General features: G+C 38.2%; 3 protein-coding genes across 7 annotated transcripts; 2 read left to right on the top strand and 1 right to left on the bottom strand.

Annotated features, from left to right (window-relative positions):
- Positions 1 to 625: 625 nt before the first annotated feature.
- LOC130551843 (G2/M phase-specific E3 ubiquitin-protein ligase-like) lies at positions 626 to 3,741 on the top strand. The gene is made up of 7 exons (XM_057329810.1): positions 626 to 656; positions 1,952 to 2,038; positions 2,133 to 2,443; positions 2,522 to 2,718; positions 3,080 to 3,252; positions 3,336 to 3,550; positions 3,628 to 3,741. Exons 3-7 carry the CDS (start codon positions 2,284 to 2,286, stop codon positions 3,651 to 3,653), a joined length of 771 nt encoding a protein of 256 aa, XP_057185793.1. The 5' UTR covers positions 626 to 656; positions 1,952 to 2,038; positions 2,133 to 2,283; the 3' UTR covers positions 3,654 to 3,741.
- Positions 3,742 to 3,988: 247 nt separating this feature from the next.
- Positions 3,989 to 5,249, bottom strand: LOC130551842 (uncharacterized). The gene is made up of 3 exons (XM_057329809.1): positions 4,810 to 5,249; positions 4,456 to 4,673; positions 3,989 to 4,101 (listed from the first exon to the last, which is right to left on the bottom strand). Exons 1-3 carry the CDS (start codon positions 5,247 to 5,249, stop codon positions 4,013 to 4,015), a joined length of 747 nt encoding a protein of 248 aa, XP_057185792.1. The 3' UTR covers positions 3,989 to 4,012.
- LOC130551841 (NXPE family member 3-like) lies at positions 4,901 to 14,903 on the top strand. Of its 5 annotated transcripts, XR_008962657.1 has the most exons (9): positions 7,032 to 7,121; positions 7,202 to 7,263; positions 9,898 to 10,242; positions 10,632 to 11,047; positions 11,588 to 11,658; positions 11,743 to 11,946; positions 12,330 to 12,500; positions 12,577 to 12,670; positions 12,980 to 13,093. XR_008962657.1 is itself a non-coding variant. In XM_057329808.1 (8 exons), exons 3-8 carry the CDS (start codon positions 9,991 to 9,993, stop codon positions 13,175 to 13,177), a joined length of 1,482 nt encoding a protein of 493 aa, XP_057185791.1. In that variant the 5' UTR covers positions 4,901 to 5,012; positions 5,292 to 5,374; positions 9,898 to 9,990; the 3' UTR covers positions 13,178 to 14,903. The 5 variants fall into 5 exon arrangements, 4 of the variants coding, with proteins under 4 accessions (XP_057185791.1, XP_057185788.1, XP_057185790.1 ...); XM_057329808.1 differs by lacking the exons at positions 7,032 to 7,121; positions 7,202 to 7,263 and adding exons at positions 4,901 to 5,012; positions 5,292 to 5,374 and having other exon boundaries at positions 12,330 to 12,670; positions 12,980 to 14,903; XM_057329805.1 differs by having other exon boundaries at positions 12,330 to 12,670; positions 12,980 to 14,903.
- The last annotated feature ends 791 nt before the right edge of the window (positions 14,904 to 15,694 follow it).

The following is a 15,694-nucleotide window of genomic DNA, read 5'->3' as shown; positions in this document are numbered from 1 at the left end:
ACCTCCTCCCCTTAACTAGGTCACTGAAGATGGGTCATGGATGAGCCTTTAACATGACAAAGACGCAAAACATATTGCCAAGACAACCAAATAGTGGCTTAAGGAGAAGCACATTAAATGTCCTAGCCAGTCTCTAGACCCTAGTCCTATAGAACCTCTGTGAAGGAGGCTAAAACTCCAATTTGCTGAGCGACAGCCAAGAAACCTTAAAGATTGACAGAGGAGTGGACTAAATGTATCCGGACACATGTGCAAACCTGGTGACCAACTATCAGAAATGTCTGACCTCTGTGCTTGCCAACAAGGGTTTCTCCACAAAGTACAAAGTTATGTTTTGCTTGGGGATCAAATACTTATTTCACTGACTGAAATGCAAATCAATTTATAACCTTTATATAACATTTTTTCACAACACAACGGAATAAAGCCACAACACAACGGAATCGAGTCACAACACAACGGAATAAAGCCACAACACAACGGAATCGAGTCACAACACAACGGAATCGAGTCACAACACAACGGAATAAAGCCACAACACAACGGAATCGAGTCACAACACAACGGAAATGCTCCCGACCACTAGGGGGCATCAGCGCCGGGGATTGAACATTAATCAGTGCGCATGTAGAAGAGGCTGTTAAGTCTTTTACAACGTAAGTACATTCAACAGGTGTTTTTAATGTTAGTGTTGCTATATACTCGGATACAATTACGTATTATCCATGCATATTACCAAAATTGTTACGTACACTATTCGTCACTACCCGTTCTTGTAATTGGATTCATTGAAGTCATTGTGATTTGTGTTGTTAAGCATCCCACATGAAAAATGCTATGCAAGGTTCACTTTCCAGCAGGGTTTAGCTTCAGCTCTGATAACTCTGCTAACCACGCGCGTTCGTCTGAATGCAGCGCAGACCGGTAAGCATATGACATCATGACATAATGAAAGTAACGCGAGAGTAAGTAACCCTTACCCTATGCTTTAGACTCGATCTCGCAGTACTTTGATGTCATGAGCCGATAGGTTTGCGCAACTGCATAAAGTCGAACATGCGTATTAATAGAGCTACAGACGGGTGAGTTTGATCCGAGTTGGAGCTAAACTCTGGCTGAAAGTTGACAATCTCTAGTATAGTATTTACTGTAGTAAAATGTATTCAAATTCTTTGGTACTATAGTAAATACCGAATAAAACTACAGTTTACTACAGTAAATACTACAGAATGCATTTATTATTTACAGGGCTCGACATTACCGCTTGTCCGGGACAAGTGAATGTTTTGTATGGGCAAGTGAGAGAGAATTTTACTTGCCCGACCGGACAAGTAACTTAAAAAAAAAAATAACAACGCGACATATATGTAGAATAATAAGAATATGTGCATTAGACAGAGCTGCATATTTGTGTGAAGTGCGTTTGTCGTGGTTGTGCTTGTTTGTATGTGACAATAATCAATGGCGCACCGCACTGAGTCCATGTAACTAGATGCGGAATCCAAAAACTCAAGCGTCTTCCCGAAGACCCGTCAAAATAAAAGTCCCGTTAAATTTAACACTCAGACAAAAATACTGTACTGTACTATAGTATTTGCTATTGAAAATTGTAGTGCGCTTGTAGTAAATTGATAAACACTGTATACTATAGTAAAGTTCAAAAACACTATAGTATCTAAGAATTTTACTGCAGTTTACTATAGTAATAAATACTATAGTATACTAATTTATATGGACAAATATACCACTATTGTACAGTAAAAAAGGAAAAACACAGATTTTCACAGAAAAATTTAACTAGGAAGGAGGAGAAAACAGAACAAATATGCAAAAGCACACACGGGCCCTCAAAATTGCTACACGTGAGCCGATTGTCAGTCCAAAAAAAAATAATAGGTCCTAATTAAAGGCAGTTGATGAACGTAAATTTCTCTAAATTATTTTTTTACAGAAATTACACACGTTTGTATGCACCAATAGTAATTGAAAGTGATTCCGAAGAGTCAGATGGGAGCAGACCATATGTTCAAGAGGAAAGGTTGTAATTTATTCTCTACTCTTAACATCATGTTTGTATGTTTTAATTGTATTATTATTGTTTTACTTAATTGAAACCTCCTTTTGTTTTACAGGACGGATGCAATAACTGCTGCAGACATTTTATCAGATCTCTCATTGAAGATCATAAAGACATCTTGCAGCAGATTCAACATAAATCGAGCTAATGTTTGGGATGGAGCAGCTCGTGGTTTCAAACGTGCCTCATATGACCCCTTACACGACATGCTTGTCAAATTCACAGATGATGAAGGGACAACTGAAGATGCAGTAGACACGGGTGGTCCAAAACGTGAGTTTCTAACCCTCTTAATGGACTGTTTAAGGACCCGAAGGATCTTTGAAGGCCCAGAAAATCAGAGATTTCTCACATTTAACAGTGCAGGTGAATTGTGGACTTTTACTTTTAATACGACTTTCTACCTGCCCTATTGATAATTATCTTGTTTTATTAATTGGAAAGACAATTCTTTTACTACAGCTGCCAGAGAAGATGAATATTTTCTTGCTGGACGGATGATCGCAGTTTCTATAGTTCATGGTGGTCCAGGTCCTCGCTTCCTCTCAGAGATGCTGTACAATCACCTTACTGGGAGGATTGACTTTGATGGAACAATTGAAGATGTAACAGATGAGATCATGAAGACAGCCTTGCTCGAGGTACATTCAATGTTCAGTTATGCTTAATGTGAATAAGTAAATTGACTTTGATTTGAATAGATTTTCTGTTTATCAGTTTTACAAGTATCTCATTTGTATTAGCTTTCTAAAAATAGATCTCTATTGAATTTCTCCTTTTGGGTGTAGTTTAATAATGAAAAAAATTTCATCACTTATTCACTCTCATGTCATTGCAAACCTGTATGACTTTCTTGGTGAACAAACAACATTGGCCCCTTTAACTTCCGTATGGACACAAAACCACTAAAACTTTATACACAGTCATATACATATTTACAACCACATGAGGGTGAATAAAACTTTTTTTGGTGGAATAATCCTTAAACTCCGTTTACCCCAGATATCAGGTGCTGCATCATTAGATGAATTACACATGCTCATTGATAAGTATTCCAGCTTGCTTGAGACTGCTGGATGTTCTGAGTATCCACAAAGTGTAGAAGGCAAACAGAACATTGTAAAGGATTTCATACAGTGGTACATAATATACAGAAATCAGTACTCAATTCAGAGGTATGATTGTGGTTAATTTGAGAGCATATTATCACTATCTATACTGTCATAGAGACTTTGTGTGATGAATGCTTGTCTTCCAGATTTAGGGATGGGCTTTCGACATTGGATGTCATGAATGCCCTGGAGCAGCATCCAATTGTATTCACACCATATATGTGCTGTGGTGTTGAGAAACTCACACCTGAATCATTGGAGGCTATCTTCAAGGCTCAGCTCAGTGAAGTAGGTAGCACCAGGCGACAAGAAGAAACCAGAATACTTGGATATTGGAGAGACTATCTACTTGACACAGGAGGTAAAGGATTAAACATCACATTTTATTGTTGTACATGTACATAGTTCATAATGTTTAATGGCTTCTATTTTTTTTAGAACAAGAAGCAGGACTCTCCCTCTAGGACATCCTGATGTTTGCTACAGGACTGGATTCACTGCCTCCTTCGACAATTGTCCCTCAACCCAAACTATGCTTTGAGAGGACATCCAGCTATCCCATTTCCAGTACCTGTACCAACACAATCAAATTACCAATGTCCAAAAGTTACGAATCGTTCAAAAATGCAATGGACTTTGGCATACAAAACTCACCTGGTTTTGGATTGCAGTGAGTAGTAATGGTAACTGGTTTGTTTGTTTAAAGAAAGTTTGAAAACTTACCCGACTTTAAATTTCAGCCATGTTCTTCAAGGTTATGTAATTTTCCACACCAGTTTCCCAGTTCAGAGGTGTAGTCAAATTGCCTTGTGTATGTAAATCTTTAAAGTTTGCCTGAAGCTGGTGTGTTCAGCCAGAAACTGGTCCAGGTCGTCCTGTGAGATAGGGAATCCACAATCTGTTCCATTAAACCTTTGGGGTAAATCATAATTTTTTTTAACATTATATTAATCGTTCAAGTTGACGTGCAGCAACAAAATTTGATACAAAGTGCAGCATTTTGTATGCAATAAAGGTTATCTTGAATTTAACCATGTATTTGCATTTGTTTTGTTCTATCCCTGCAGCACAGTTGAGTAGCAATCTCAGTTTTACAAATAAATAGGAACTTGAGAAAAGAAAAAAATGCAGTAAATGACTGCAACTAACATTCTGCATAAAAAGTATCATGGCTTTGAAACAATACAGTATGAGGGTGAGTATTCGTGTCTTTAACAATTCTATTACAAACACTAATATATAATACTAGTCATAATATACACCAACCTGTGTGGAAGAATGTACATTGCATCTGGTTTCCCAGAAGGACAGCGAGATTGTTTAACTGCCCTAATGGTGTGTGTGTTCCAAATTTCTTTGGTTTCATCAGCTCCTTCTGTAGCATGCCCAAAAAAACAAAACGCACCAAGCATATGTGCTCATGACTGCCATTAAAAAGTTGTCTCCCTTTCAGGTCATTCAAAAGATCCATCCAGAACTGAGTCCTGCATAATTAAACCAACAATAATATAAACATGCTTTAGGGAATAAAGTAAAGAACATGTTTAAGTCTTTTAAGTGGAAAGTTAAGCAAAAACTGAAAAGATACAAATATTAAATGACTGTGTGACCATACTGTACCTTTGTTTTCTGAAATATGACCACCAGCTTTCAATTCTTTGGTTGGTAGTTGATGAACCATACACGTGACTTGCAGCCCCTGCAAGATCATCTTGGTGGTTTGATCTCAGAATGCAGTGGATTGCAGCCATTACTCCATTTTCAGTGCCACAGTCTGTGCGAAGAAGCTTTGGTATGACCCCAAATTCAGTGGCACACTGCAGGTAATGATTAGCTATAACTTCTGGGTTGTTATTGCTGGCTCCACAGACCAACCACATCACTTTCCGAGAGTATCCATCAATGCAGCCACTTATGGCCAAACCATAGGGTTTTAATTTGTCATAGCCATCAATGTGCCAGGTGTGATTTGGCCCCAAAGAATGGTAAACCCTTCTTACAAACATTCTTCTTGATCGTTGTACAACTCCTAATGGATCAAGATCTGCCGTCATACGCATTACATCTTGTCTTTTAACTGTAATACTGTATTTCTGACGTAGTGTTTGGCACATTGTGCGGTACCCATAATGCTGTCCAGGACCATCCAACTCCTCAGTAATTGCTGCCTGAACAATGTCCAAAGGTGTGTAGCTTTTTCGTCTGTGCAATGATAGTCTGTTTAATTGTTTTTTCAGGGTACGAAGGCTATATTTGAGGTTGTGCTTTGATGCCAGAATATCCAAAATGACACTGTAAGTGTGTCCATCTCTAAAGTACTTGAGAAGAAGATCCTCTTCAGAAACTTCGATTGGGGACTCTGGCATCAACAAAGAGTAATGATAAAAATATACAAATGTTTACACAATGAAGGACCTAATGACATTTATTTTGAAGATAAAACCAAGCGTTCAAAACATTACTTTCAAACAGTAAACTAGAGTGTTACAACTGTAAATGGTAAAAACGCCTGCCTCACAAAACAACAGGTGTGTCCGAGTTAATGCAGCGGTACGTATATCCATCGTATGAATATGACATGGCGATAGGTCTGCGCAGCGCTGCACTAAGTCAAATATACCTAATGATGATGACGTAAATTATGGTTCCAAATATGAAAAAAAAATATATATATATAATCATACCGTGCTCTGACAAAATTTGGACATTAGAACCGCAAGAACCACAAAAGGCAATAGCATTCCCAAGTTCGTTTCCACAAAAGGGACAAAACATTGCAGCCTAGAAGACAATGATAAAAATGATAAATCCAATTACAAGAACGAATAGTGTACGTAACAATTTTGGTAATATGCATGGATAATACGTAATTGTATCCGAGTATATAGCAACACTAACATTAAAAACACCTGTTGAATGTACTTACGTTGTAAAAGACTTAACAGCCTCTTCTACATGCGCACTGATTAATGTTCAATCCCCGGCGCTGATGCCCCCTAGTGGTCGGGAGCATTTCCGTTGTGTTGTGACTCGATTCCGTTGTGTTGTGTCTTTATTCCGTTGTGTTGTGTCTCTATTCCGTTGTGTTGTGACTCGATTCCGTTGTGTTGTGAACTTATATTTGCTTTTTAAATTTCGTTGTCATTTGCACTAGTGGGCCACCGTACATTTACTAATATAAACTAATTAAAATCAATCAATCAATCAATCAATCAATCAATCAATCAATCAATGGATGAATAAATAAATAAAAACCTATTGACAGGCGACAAAATCTTACTTCAGGGTGTAATAGCAGATGTATTTCAGGAGATGTCGCTGTCTACCTGTTTTATCATCTTCATGCTCACACAGGCCGCAGCTCGACAAATGAAGACGCAGTGTGGGACAGATCTGGGCCACAACAATTTTCGGATGACTAATAACACTGTGAATGTGAAGATGTGACACACCCACACCCACACACGGTGTTCTCTAAATATATGCAGACACCCTCCTTCTGTTCAATGGGCCTGACTAGTTTAATAAGTCCAGGGACACGTCAAACACGTTCTGAAAAGGCATCTGTAGAATACTGGTTACCAAAATGTTCTTCAGAAAGTAAATATAGGCCACACTATAATACTATAAGAACAACGTCACTTTCCAGACGGCCCCTCGTCTGTGTGGCGTTCCTTCTGCTCCCATAGACTAAGTTTGTGACCACAATAATGATCATTTATTTTTCATATTGTGATAAAGAACGTGCAAGGGTTCCTCACACATTCAGTGGCAACCCCGCCTCCATTTTACATCTTGTCATCAGGGTGCAGTTCACAGGTAGATTTCAAGTAAACACCTTATTTGCCTACATCTATTGGGTGCAGGAACAACAAACATGCTCTTACAATCCACACTTAGATTCAATTACATTTGGAAATCAATGACATTGGGTAACAGTTGTTCATCAGTATTAATTCATATTAATGTTCAAAATAGTTTTTGCAGCGGTTACATTTTGGTTAAATGTCAGATTACAGGTTAGGACGTGTTTCTCTGTTTCTCCTGGCATGTTTCCTTACTTCAGCGTGTTTGGTAAGTGTTCACCTAATTATATATATATATATTTAATCCCGATAATCGATTTAAAAATATATTTATGTTTAAAATTGTATAACATTATAAATGAAAGAAATGACTTATGTTGGTGCAATTTTTGTTTCCGAATGTAATCGCAATCATTTAAACATGCACATATGGATTTAAAGATTCACTTTAGATGTTATGCATGACAAAGATTCACTTGGTCTAAACCAACACGAAATATCACGGTTCAACTGTGGTTCCTCGAGCGAGACAACGGTACATTTGTACTTTTACTTCAAGTCAATAAATCCTTTGTAATACATTTGCTATAATAAAACCATGGTCACCAACTATTTAAAAGAAGAGCTTGTGTATCTGAATTTTAGTACAATATCTATTTTATATACAATATTACTTATTCTTAAATATTTATTAAACAATTTACTTTCATTAACATTGTAATTTAAAACGTTTTCTTAGTCCGACAGCATGTATGAAAAAAAGGACAATAAGTTATTAAATACATAATTATTGTAACTTTTAAATGTTCCATACTTTACTTTTCAATGATTGAATAAATAATGCGACCTCCGGAGGACACAGCCTTCGAATGAAACACACTTTTTAAGAGCAATGATATTGGACCCACTCACTTTTACCGTCTCTAATTCAGCGCATATGTCGTTCACTTTTGAGAGCGCCGTCAGTCAAATCCAGTCCTCAGAGGAATGCCGTTAAACTCATTCTACATTATAGCTAAAGCATTGACTTCCAATCTGCTGTTTCCTCAAATCCATTCCTGCTGGCTCATTCAGAGCTCATGTAGCCCCTATACATTAACTCCTGTACATTAAGAATGAGTTCAACTATACAACTATACTAAGTCTTCTCTTAAAAAATGGCATTTCATATTCTTTGACCTGGTATGCGATGATGAACCTTGTCCATTTTACAGTGTGTGTTTTTATAGTCTGTGTTTTATTACTGATATTTATACATATTTTATTGACCTGTTTTGTCTTGCACACCCTGTACAGCACTTTGGTGGACTTTGGTTGTTTTAAATGTGCTATATAAATAAACCTTGTATTGTATTGTATTTTGACGTCAGTTTTGAATGTAAGTGGCAATAAATGAATTTCTTGTGACTAAATTATGTTTTTATCATAAAAACAGGCCGATAGGTATGTACCTATTCAAATTCAGTACGTACTGTCACAGTATGCGATTTCGGACGCAGCAAATGTGTTTTTTAATGGGTTTCTAGTTAAATGCCTAAAATAAGGCTCGGTTAACAAAACCTCTAATAATTTCATGTTTTATTCTATGACATAAAACACAGCAGTTATAACCCGCTTGTAATTTTTTAAAGCTTTATCGTGTCTTTATAACAGCGGTTGCTAACAGATATCAGAAGCTTAATTTGTTCTTCAACAGGACGCACAGCTAAAACATGTCATGGTTCTGCCTCATCTTGTCATGTATTTCTTGGTCTGGTGGCAGAACCATGGCAGAACCTCTTGTTAGGTGTGGAGAGAAACATATTATTGTCCCCTTGACATAATATGCGTTCTCTCCGATGTCCCGTCTCTAAGCCCCGCCCTCTCGTTACCTCGTTAGCTTCTCCTTAGTGTTTGATTCCTGTCACCTGCCCGTCACCCTCCCTGTGTTATCATCCCTCGTTTGTATTTCCCTATATAATGCCCTCTTGTTTGCTGTCCTGTGCTCGTTCGTTTTGTACTGTTTCCTTACTTGTTCATAGTGCCATGCGTTTGTCTTGCCTTACCTAAAACTACCCTTGCCTTGCCTTGCCTTGTAAGACGTTGTGTCGTTGTTTGTATTTAGTTTATTTTTTGCCCCCTCGTGGGAAGTGTTTTGTTTTGAAGTCTTCTTTTGTTACTGTGTCCCTAGGTCGTGTTTTGTTATAGTTTCCCCCATTGTGGGTGTTTTGTTTTGTATTAATAAATTTGTGTTACCCCTTCACCAACGCTGCCTGCATCTGGGTTCTCCTCACTGCCAGCCGTGACAAAACAATAATGCAAGATGGACAACTCCGTCAATGTCCTTGAGTGGTCCAGTCAGTGCTTGGGCTTGAACCCAATTGAACATCTCTGTAGAAACCTGAAAATATCTGTCTACTGATGGTCCTCATCCAACCTGGCAGAGTTTGAGAGGATCTGAGGAGAAGAATAGCAGAAAATGGCCAGAAATGTGTAAATCTTGTGACATCATACCCCAAAAGACTTGAGGCTTTTTTAACTGAGTACTGAATACTTATGCAATGTACTCTTTCCAAATGTTTTCTTTTCACTTTGTTGAAAATCATTGTCTGTATGATCTGATATGTGATGTGAAAATGTAGAAGAGCGAGTTCGGCAAAAGCCGTATCAAAATGTTTTATTCCCCTAAAGCTGCTTTAAAACAACACAATTTGTTGTCACAAATCTTTTTTTGCTTCATCATTATGGTGGATGGAGTAACAGCAAGATAACAAAATGTGAACAAATGAAGGGGGATTACTTTGTAGGCATTGTAGGTTCTTCAGTTGTTTTAAAATGGTTGTTATAATTTTATTATTAGCTTATTATTATTATTATTATTAGTATTAAACTGTCATGTTTTCTATCCCGATATCTGGTATAGGTTTTCTGGAGATTGCCAACAGTGAGAAGATTTCATCCTCCCAGTCCTAAACCTGCTCGCCCAAAAAACGCATCTATAATTTCAGCACAAGACATGGGAATCACTCAGGAGGAGTGGGATAGACTTCGGAAGGCTTGTGACTGGCCCGGTCCAGATGGAGAAATCACTCGGCTGGATCAGAGCACAAGTCCAGTCCACACAACATTCTCTGTTGAGGGACTCAATGACACGTACAAAGTGGGAGATACGATCCGCGTGACCATCACAGCCAGAGACCACAACAACACCGTGAAATCATACGGAGGCGACTTTTTCAGAGCGAAGCTTTTGAATTTGACCTTAAAGGTATGTTTTTGAGTGCATTTCAGATTGATCAAACTAGAGCTTTTCAGTATTCAAACTGTAAAGCACTGGTTCTTCTGTTGTTTGAGTACTGATTCAACTTTAAAAAAAATGGACATTGGGTCGAAAAAGGACAAACCCAACCGTTGGGTTATAAAATAACTTATGCAAACCCAACCGTTGGGTTATAAAATAACTTATGCAAACCCAACCGTTGGGTTATAAAATAACTTATGCAAACCCAACCGTTGGGTTATAAATTAACTTTAGCAAACCCAACCATTGGGTTTGTCCATATTTGACCCAACGATGGGTTGATATAACCCAACCTTTGTTTGACGGTGTAAAGGAGATAATAGTTATTAACATTATCATTCTGCGTGTTCCTGAAGGCAGGTGTTTATGGAGAAGTTGTCGATCACAGTAATGGAACGTACACTGTTGATTTTCTGCTGCCCTGGGAAGGCCAAGCTCAAGTGGACGTGTTTCTGATCATCTCCAGTGAAGGTGTGCACGTTCTTAACAAATACTTTGAGTCAAAGCCGCACATCCGCTATCACGGCTACTTCGAAGGGCCAGGAGCCGACGGAGTCAAGATAGTTGAGAAAGTGGAATGTAATGTTAAATGGGGCTCGGCTCACGCACACTGGAGTAAAGCAAACTGCTGCTGCGAGTATAAGGATGTGCAGACGGGTTCGGTGTGGCAGTGTGAGAGACCGCGCAATCTTTCCTGCGACTACTGGGTGTATCACGAACACGGTGAACATCAGTTTCCAGCCACTCCTTTTGAGAGGCAACTTTTCTCACGGTAAGTGGAAGCCCGGGCAGGATTGCGAATCAAATACATATTTAATGTTGTACACATTGACTTGTTGATTGTTTTAGTGCATTCTGGGTACAGGTTGTGTGACACGCAAATCATTCTACCGCAAATAATAACACACAAATGAAGACATGCAAGCTTTGTTTGTGTTTCTAAATGCAAATAAGCTGCTTTCTCTGGTGTGCAGTGGTGCCAATATTTGATTTATCTGCAACAATCTCGGAATGATTTATATCTGCTACTAATGTATATATGTACTCTTGTATAACAGATGTTAATAATTCACAGTATATTGCAGTATTTCTCTGTGGATGACTGTCCTATGACAACAGAAAAATACTGTATTTTTACAGCACATCACCGTTTAGAAATATAATAAAAATGCACACATACCGTATATATATTTATATATAAACTAAGGAGGATTTTTAACTCATGCAATCAGGTCCAATTTAAACAAAGTGTACAGGGCTTATTTCATGTGTGTACTGTGACGTTTTATAACTTGGTTTATTTGCTCCACAGCAAATTAACAAACGTTGGTATTGCTGCAGAGAAGCACATTATAACTGTCCTTCCCAACGCTTCAGGCATTGGTGTGTTCAGAAGCAAAATGCCAGACATTAGCAAACATGTTATAATTTCCACACCCTTTAAATAATCACGTTGTTTCCTGATAGGTGAACCGGAGAGATGCAGACCCGGTCTGACCACACCAGTTCCTGCAGGTTTCTATTTTCAAGATGTCTGGAAGTCTTTTGTATGTAACACTAGACGGTTTAATTCTCAGCAAAGGACATCTTGTCTTTCAAACAAGATTCTTCACTTCTTGGGAGACTCAACCACGAGACAGTATTTTGAGTTTTTGGAAAGAAATGTGCCAGGTACGTCATTTAACGGCTAATAATGAAAAAGACTTTTGAGATATTATGACGTGTGTCCACTGATAACTGAGGTGTCCATGAACTTTACCTGTTGTATGAACTTTACAGAAATAGTTCATTATTTCACGAGTTTCCCACCCTCTGCCAGTGTAGGATTTAACTCTTCCTTCAGTTTTCATCAAATTTGTAAATATGTGTAGGTCCCAACTTTTTGTTGCTCAAGAAAGCACATCCATCATTTCAGTATTCCAGAAGACGTTGGTTATTATGACCGAGTCAAGTTTTGAAAAAATATTTTCCCCCACACCTGCTATTGTTTTACATTAGAAGACATTTACTAACCCACACTAGTTTTTAAACGGATTCCAATTTCTCTTGTTTAGGTCTGAAAAGAATGAATCTTTACACTCATCACAAGAATGGACCGCTGATGGCTGTGGAGTTAAAAAACAACATCATTATGCACTGGAGGACACACGGTTTTCCTTTGCGATTTCCAAAAATGCCAGCCAGCGACCTGCATTACATCAGCACTGAAATGGATTATATAACAGGTGGACGTGAAACAGTTGTTGTCTTCACATTTTCTGCCCACATGACTTTGCATCCGCTAACGTTATATATACATAGAGTGGCTAAAATTCGTGAAGCAGTGCTTCGACTACTGAAGCGTTCACCTGAGACCACCGTCATCATCAAGTCTGGAAACACGGGCTTAACAGCGGTACAGTACACGCTGGCCTACATCACAATTTTATTCTATTTCATACGTATGAGCAAACACTGTGTTGATTTTTACTCTGATTCATATGACTAAATCACCTCTTTAGATTTCCAATAATGTGGAAAATGAACGGATTGGGACAGCCTGTTTTTACACATCATTTTCAAGCATGAAAGAGTCAAATAGCTTGTTTAATGTAGTGACATGAACCTATTTATTTATAAAAGCTGATTTTGAGTAATTCATTTAGTAATTTATCTGAGTAATTTTGACTTAGTGATTTAGTTTTGACCGTATCTTCTTTTGCAGATGGAATATGGAAATGAATGGTACACCAGACAGTTAAACACGGTGATGAGGGAGATGTTCAGTGACATTGATAACGTGATCTACATGGATGTCTGGCAGATGACGTCATGTCACTACACACATGTGAACATTCATCCAGGCAATGTTATCATCAGCAACGAGATTGACATGATTCTGTCTTTTGTCTGCCCTTCCTGACACATGCAATGAAAATAATTGATATCATTTACACCAATGCACTTGTACGTTTCTTCTCCATTGAATATAACATTTTTCTTAACATTTATACATTTAGGATTCATTATTCTTTTTTATTTATATAGCGCTTTTCACAATGTTTCATTGTTGCAAAGCAGCTTTACAGGAAGAAAGACAAAAATAAATTAAAGTTAGTATTAGTCTTAAGATAACAAGGGTCCATCTTTGCTCTTGATCGTTGACGGAGATTGCCTGGGCTGGAGCTGGGATGATCAGTCAAAATATAAATTGTATTGTATTGTTGCTAAAAGATAATGCGCGGCTTAAGCAATCCTTCAGTTTTTGGTATTCTGCGCATGCGTGGTATAGCCCCTCATGAAAGCGTCACCAAGAGAAGCGCAATGATGCGCATCACACTAGGGCTGTTCGATTCCAGAATTTTTCATAATCCCAATTTGGATTCCTGGCTCCCGAGTTGAAAGCTTTGATTCCAGGATTTATTCCTTGCTGTTGTTTTATCTATACTTTCCACTTTTCCATGTCGATCTTGTCACGATCCAGTCTATGTTTGCCCTGTGTATTATGGACTTTTATATTATTTCCTGTCCTGTGCCATGTTTTGTAGTCCTTTGTAGTTTTTTGTGTTAGTTGGTGTTTCCCAGGTGTTTCTTGTCATGTTCTTAAGCTTGTTCTTCCCTGTGTATATGTGTGTATGGATTATAATGTCTTATTATAATTAACTTATTATAACGAGAAGACGAGAAAGAGCAGCAGCAATAAAAATGTGAGTTTATAAAGAGAAATAGAGCTATTTAATCTCTAGAAATCTGTGGGTCATACTCACAGCATTCATTATCAGGGGCGTGTTTACCATTTTGGGGGCCCTAAGCAAAGTCAAGACCTGACAAAAAACATGTTTGCTTGAATTGCACAGCAGTATTGAGTACATGGAATTAATGAGACATATGTACATTCAAATATAAACTGGATTTATTTTACGTTGAACCACATAACGGCACAAAATTCTCTACAGTTTGTTATAAGAATAAGCCTTCTTGGTTTTGGGATGAAAAAGTGTCCTTTGTTTTATTCAGAATAATACAGAATGCTTTTAGCTACAGTATAAGAAAGTAAAAGGTGCAAGATTCTTCTTTTCATAGCATTGTTTTGCTATATTCGTAAAATTAGTATTAGATTTCTTTTCTTTTGCTTTCTGTCATGATTCTGCCTCATCATGTCATGTCTTTTTTGGTCTTGTGGCAGAATCATGGCAAAGCCTTAGGTTTTATGTGGAGAGAGGCGTTTTGGCCCTGTAGGCCTTCCATACACTCTCTCCGGTGTCGCGTCTTTGCCCCCTCACCTCTCATTCTCTCGTTAGCTTCCCTTCAGTGTTTCATCCCCGACACCTGTCCCTTGTTAATTATCCTCTGTTAGTCTCCCTATATATTGCCCTCGTGTCTATTGTCTTGTGCTTGTTCGTTTTGGCTGTGTGCTTGTCTTATGTCTATGGCTTTGTGAGTATTACCTTGCCTTGTCTCATCCTGCACTGCCTTGCCCTGCCTTGTCTTTTGACGTTGTGTCATTGTTTAGTTATTTAGTTATTTTTGTCCTGCTGTTTTTGCCCCCACGTGGGAAGTGTTTTGGTTTCTGTTTTTATAATTAGTCCTGTCCTCGTTACCCCATCGTGGGTGTTTTTTGTTTTAATAAATCTTTGTTAACCCCTTCACCGCTGCTGGCTGCGCTTGGGTTCTTCCCCCACAATCGTGACAGCTTTCTTTCATTTTTGAGCACCGATTTGATACGTGCGCTTCATTGCGTATGTCTGAGTGTCTAAATCAAGCGTCAAATGATTTTACCACTTGTCGCCACTATGGGGCCCCCAAGCTTGCGGGGCCCTACGCATTTGCGTGGTGGTTAACAACGCTACTGTTCGTTATCATATATTTAATAAGAGTTAACTAATGACCTTAAGTATCTACCTTCCCCAAAAGATCACAACGATTCTTACGTAATTTTACATGTGCTTTATCAGCTTTTTTATGTAGCTGTTTTCAAGATAGAGTTTTATTATTAATGACTGGCTACACAGGAACAGAAGGACAAGATCTGTAACAGGCGCATGAACCAGGCAGGGCATCGGATCCACGTGCAGTTTAACATTTATTAAACAAGACAAACGAAATACAAAAGAAACAAACCAGGTCACAAGGATAACAAAGAATACGAAACATCAACAAAACACAACTGAAACACAAGGGCACACATACAGTATGTTGTGAGACTACTTGCACAAATCTTACTTCACCTGCACAATGAGCTCATCGGTAGAGTTTGAAAGTTCCCAAGATGCATTGCATCATGTTATAATCTGTGTTTCTTATTTGTCTTTCGTTTAAATATTAGTGTTTTAGTTCTTGCTGGCTTCATTTTATGCTTTGAACACAACAGATAACTTGTGGACTGTGGACTTCAGAAAACCCAGTGGACCAAAGTCCTCTTTTCAGATGAAAGTACATT

The sequence above is a fragment of the Triplophysa rosa genome, linkage group LG3 (assembly GCF_024868665.1).
Source record: "Triplophysa rosa linkage group LG3, Trosa_1v2, whole genome shotgun sequence".
NCBI classification, from domain to species: domain Eukaryota; kingdom Metazoa; phylum Chordata; class Actinopteri; order Cypriniformes; family Nemacheilidae; genus Triplophysa; species Triplophysa rosa.
This window is presented reverse-complemented; position numbering and strand designations above follow the sequence as displayed.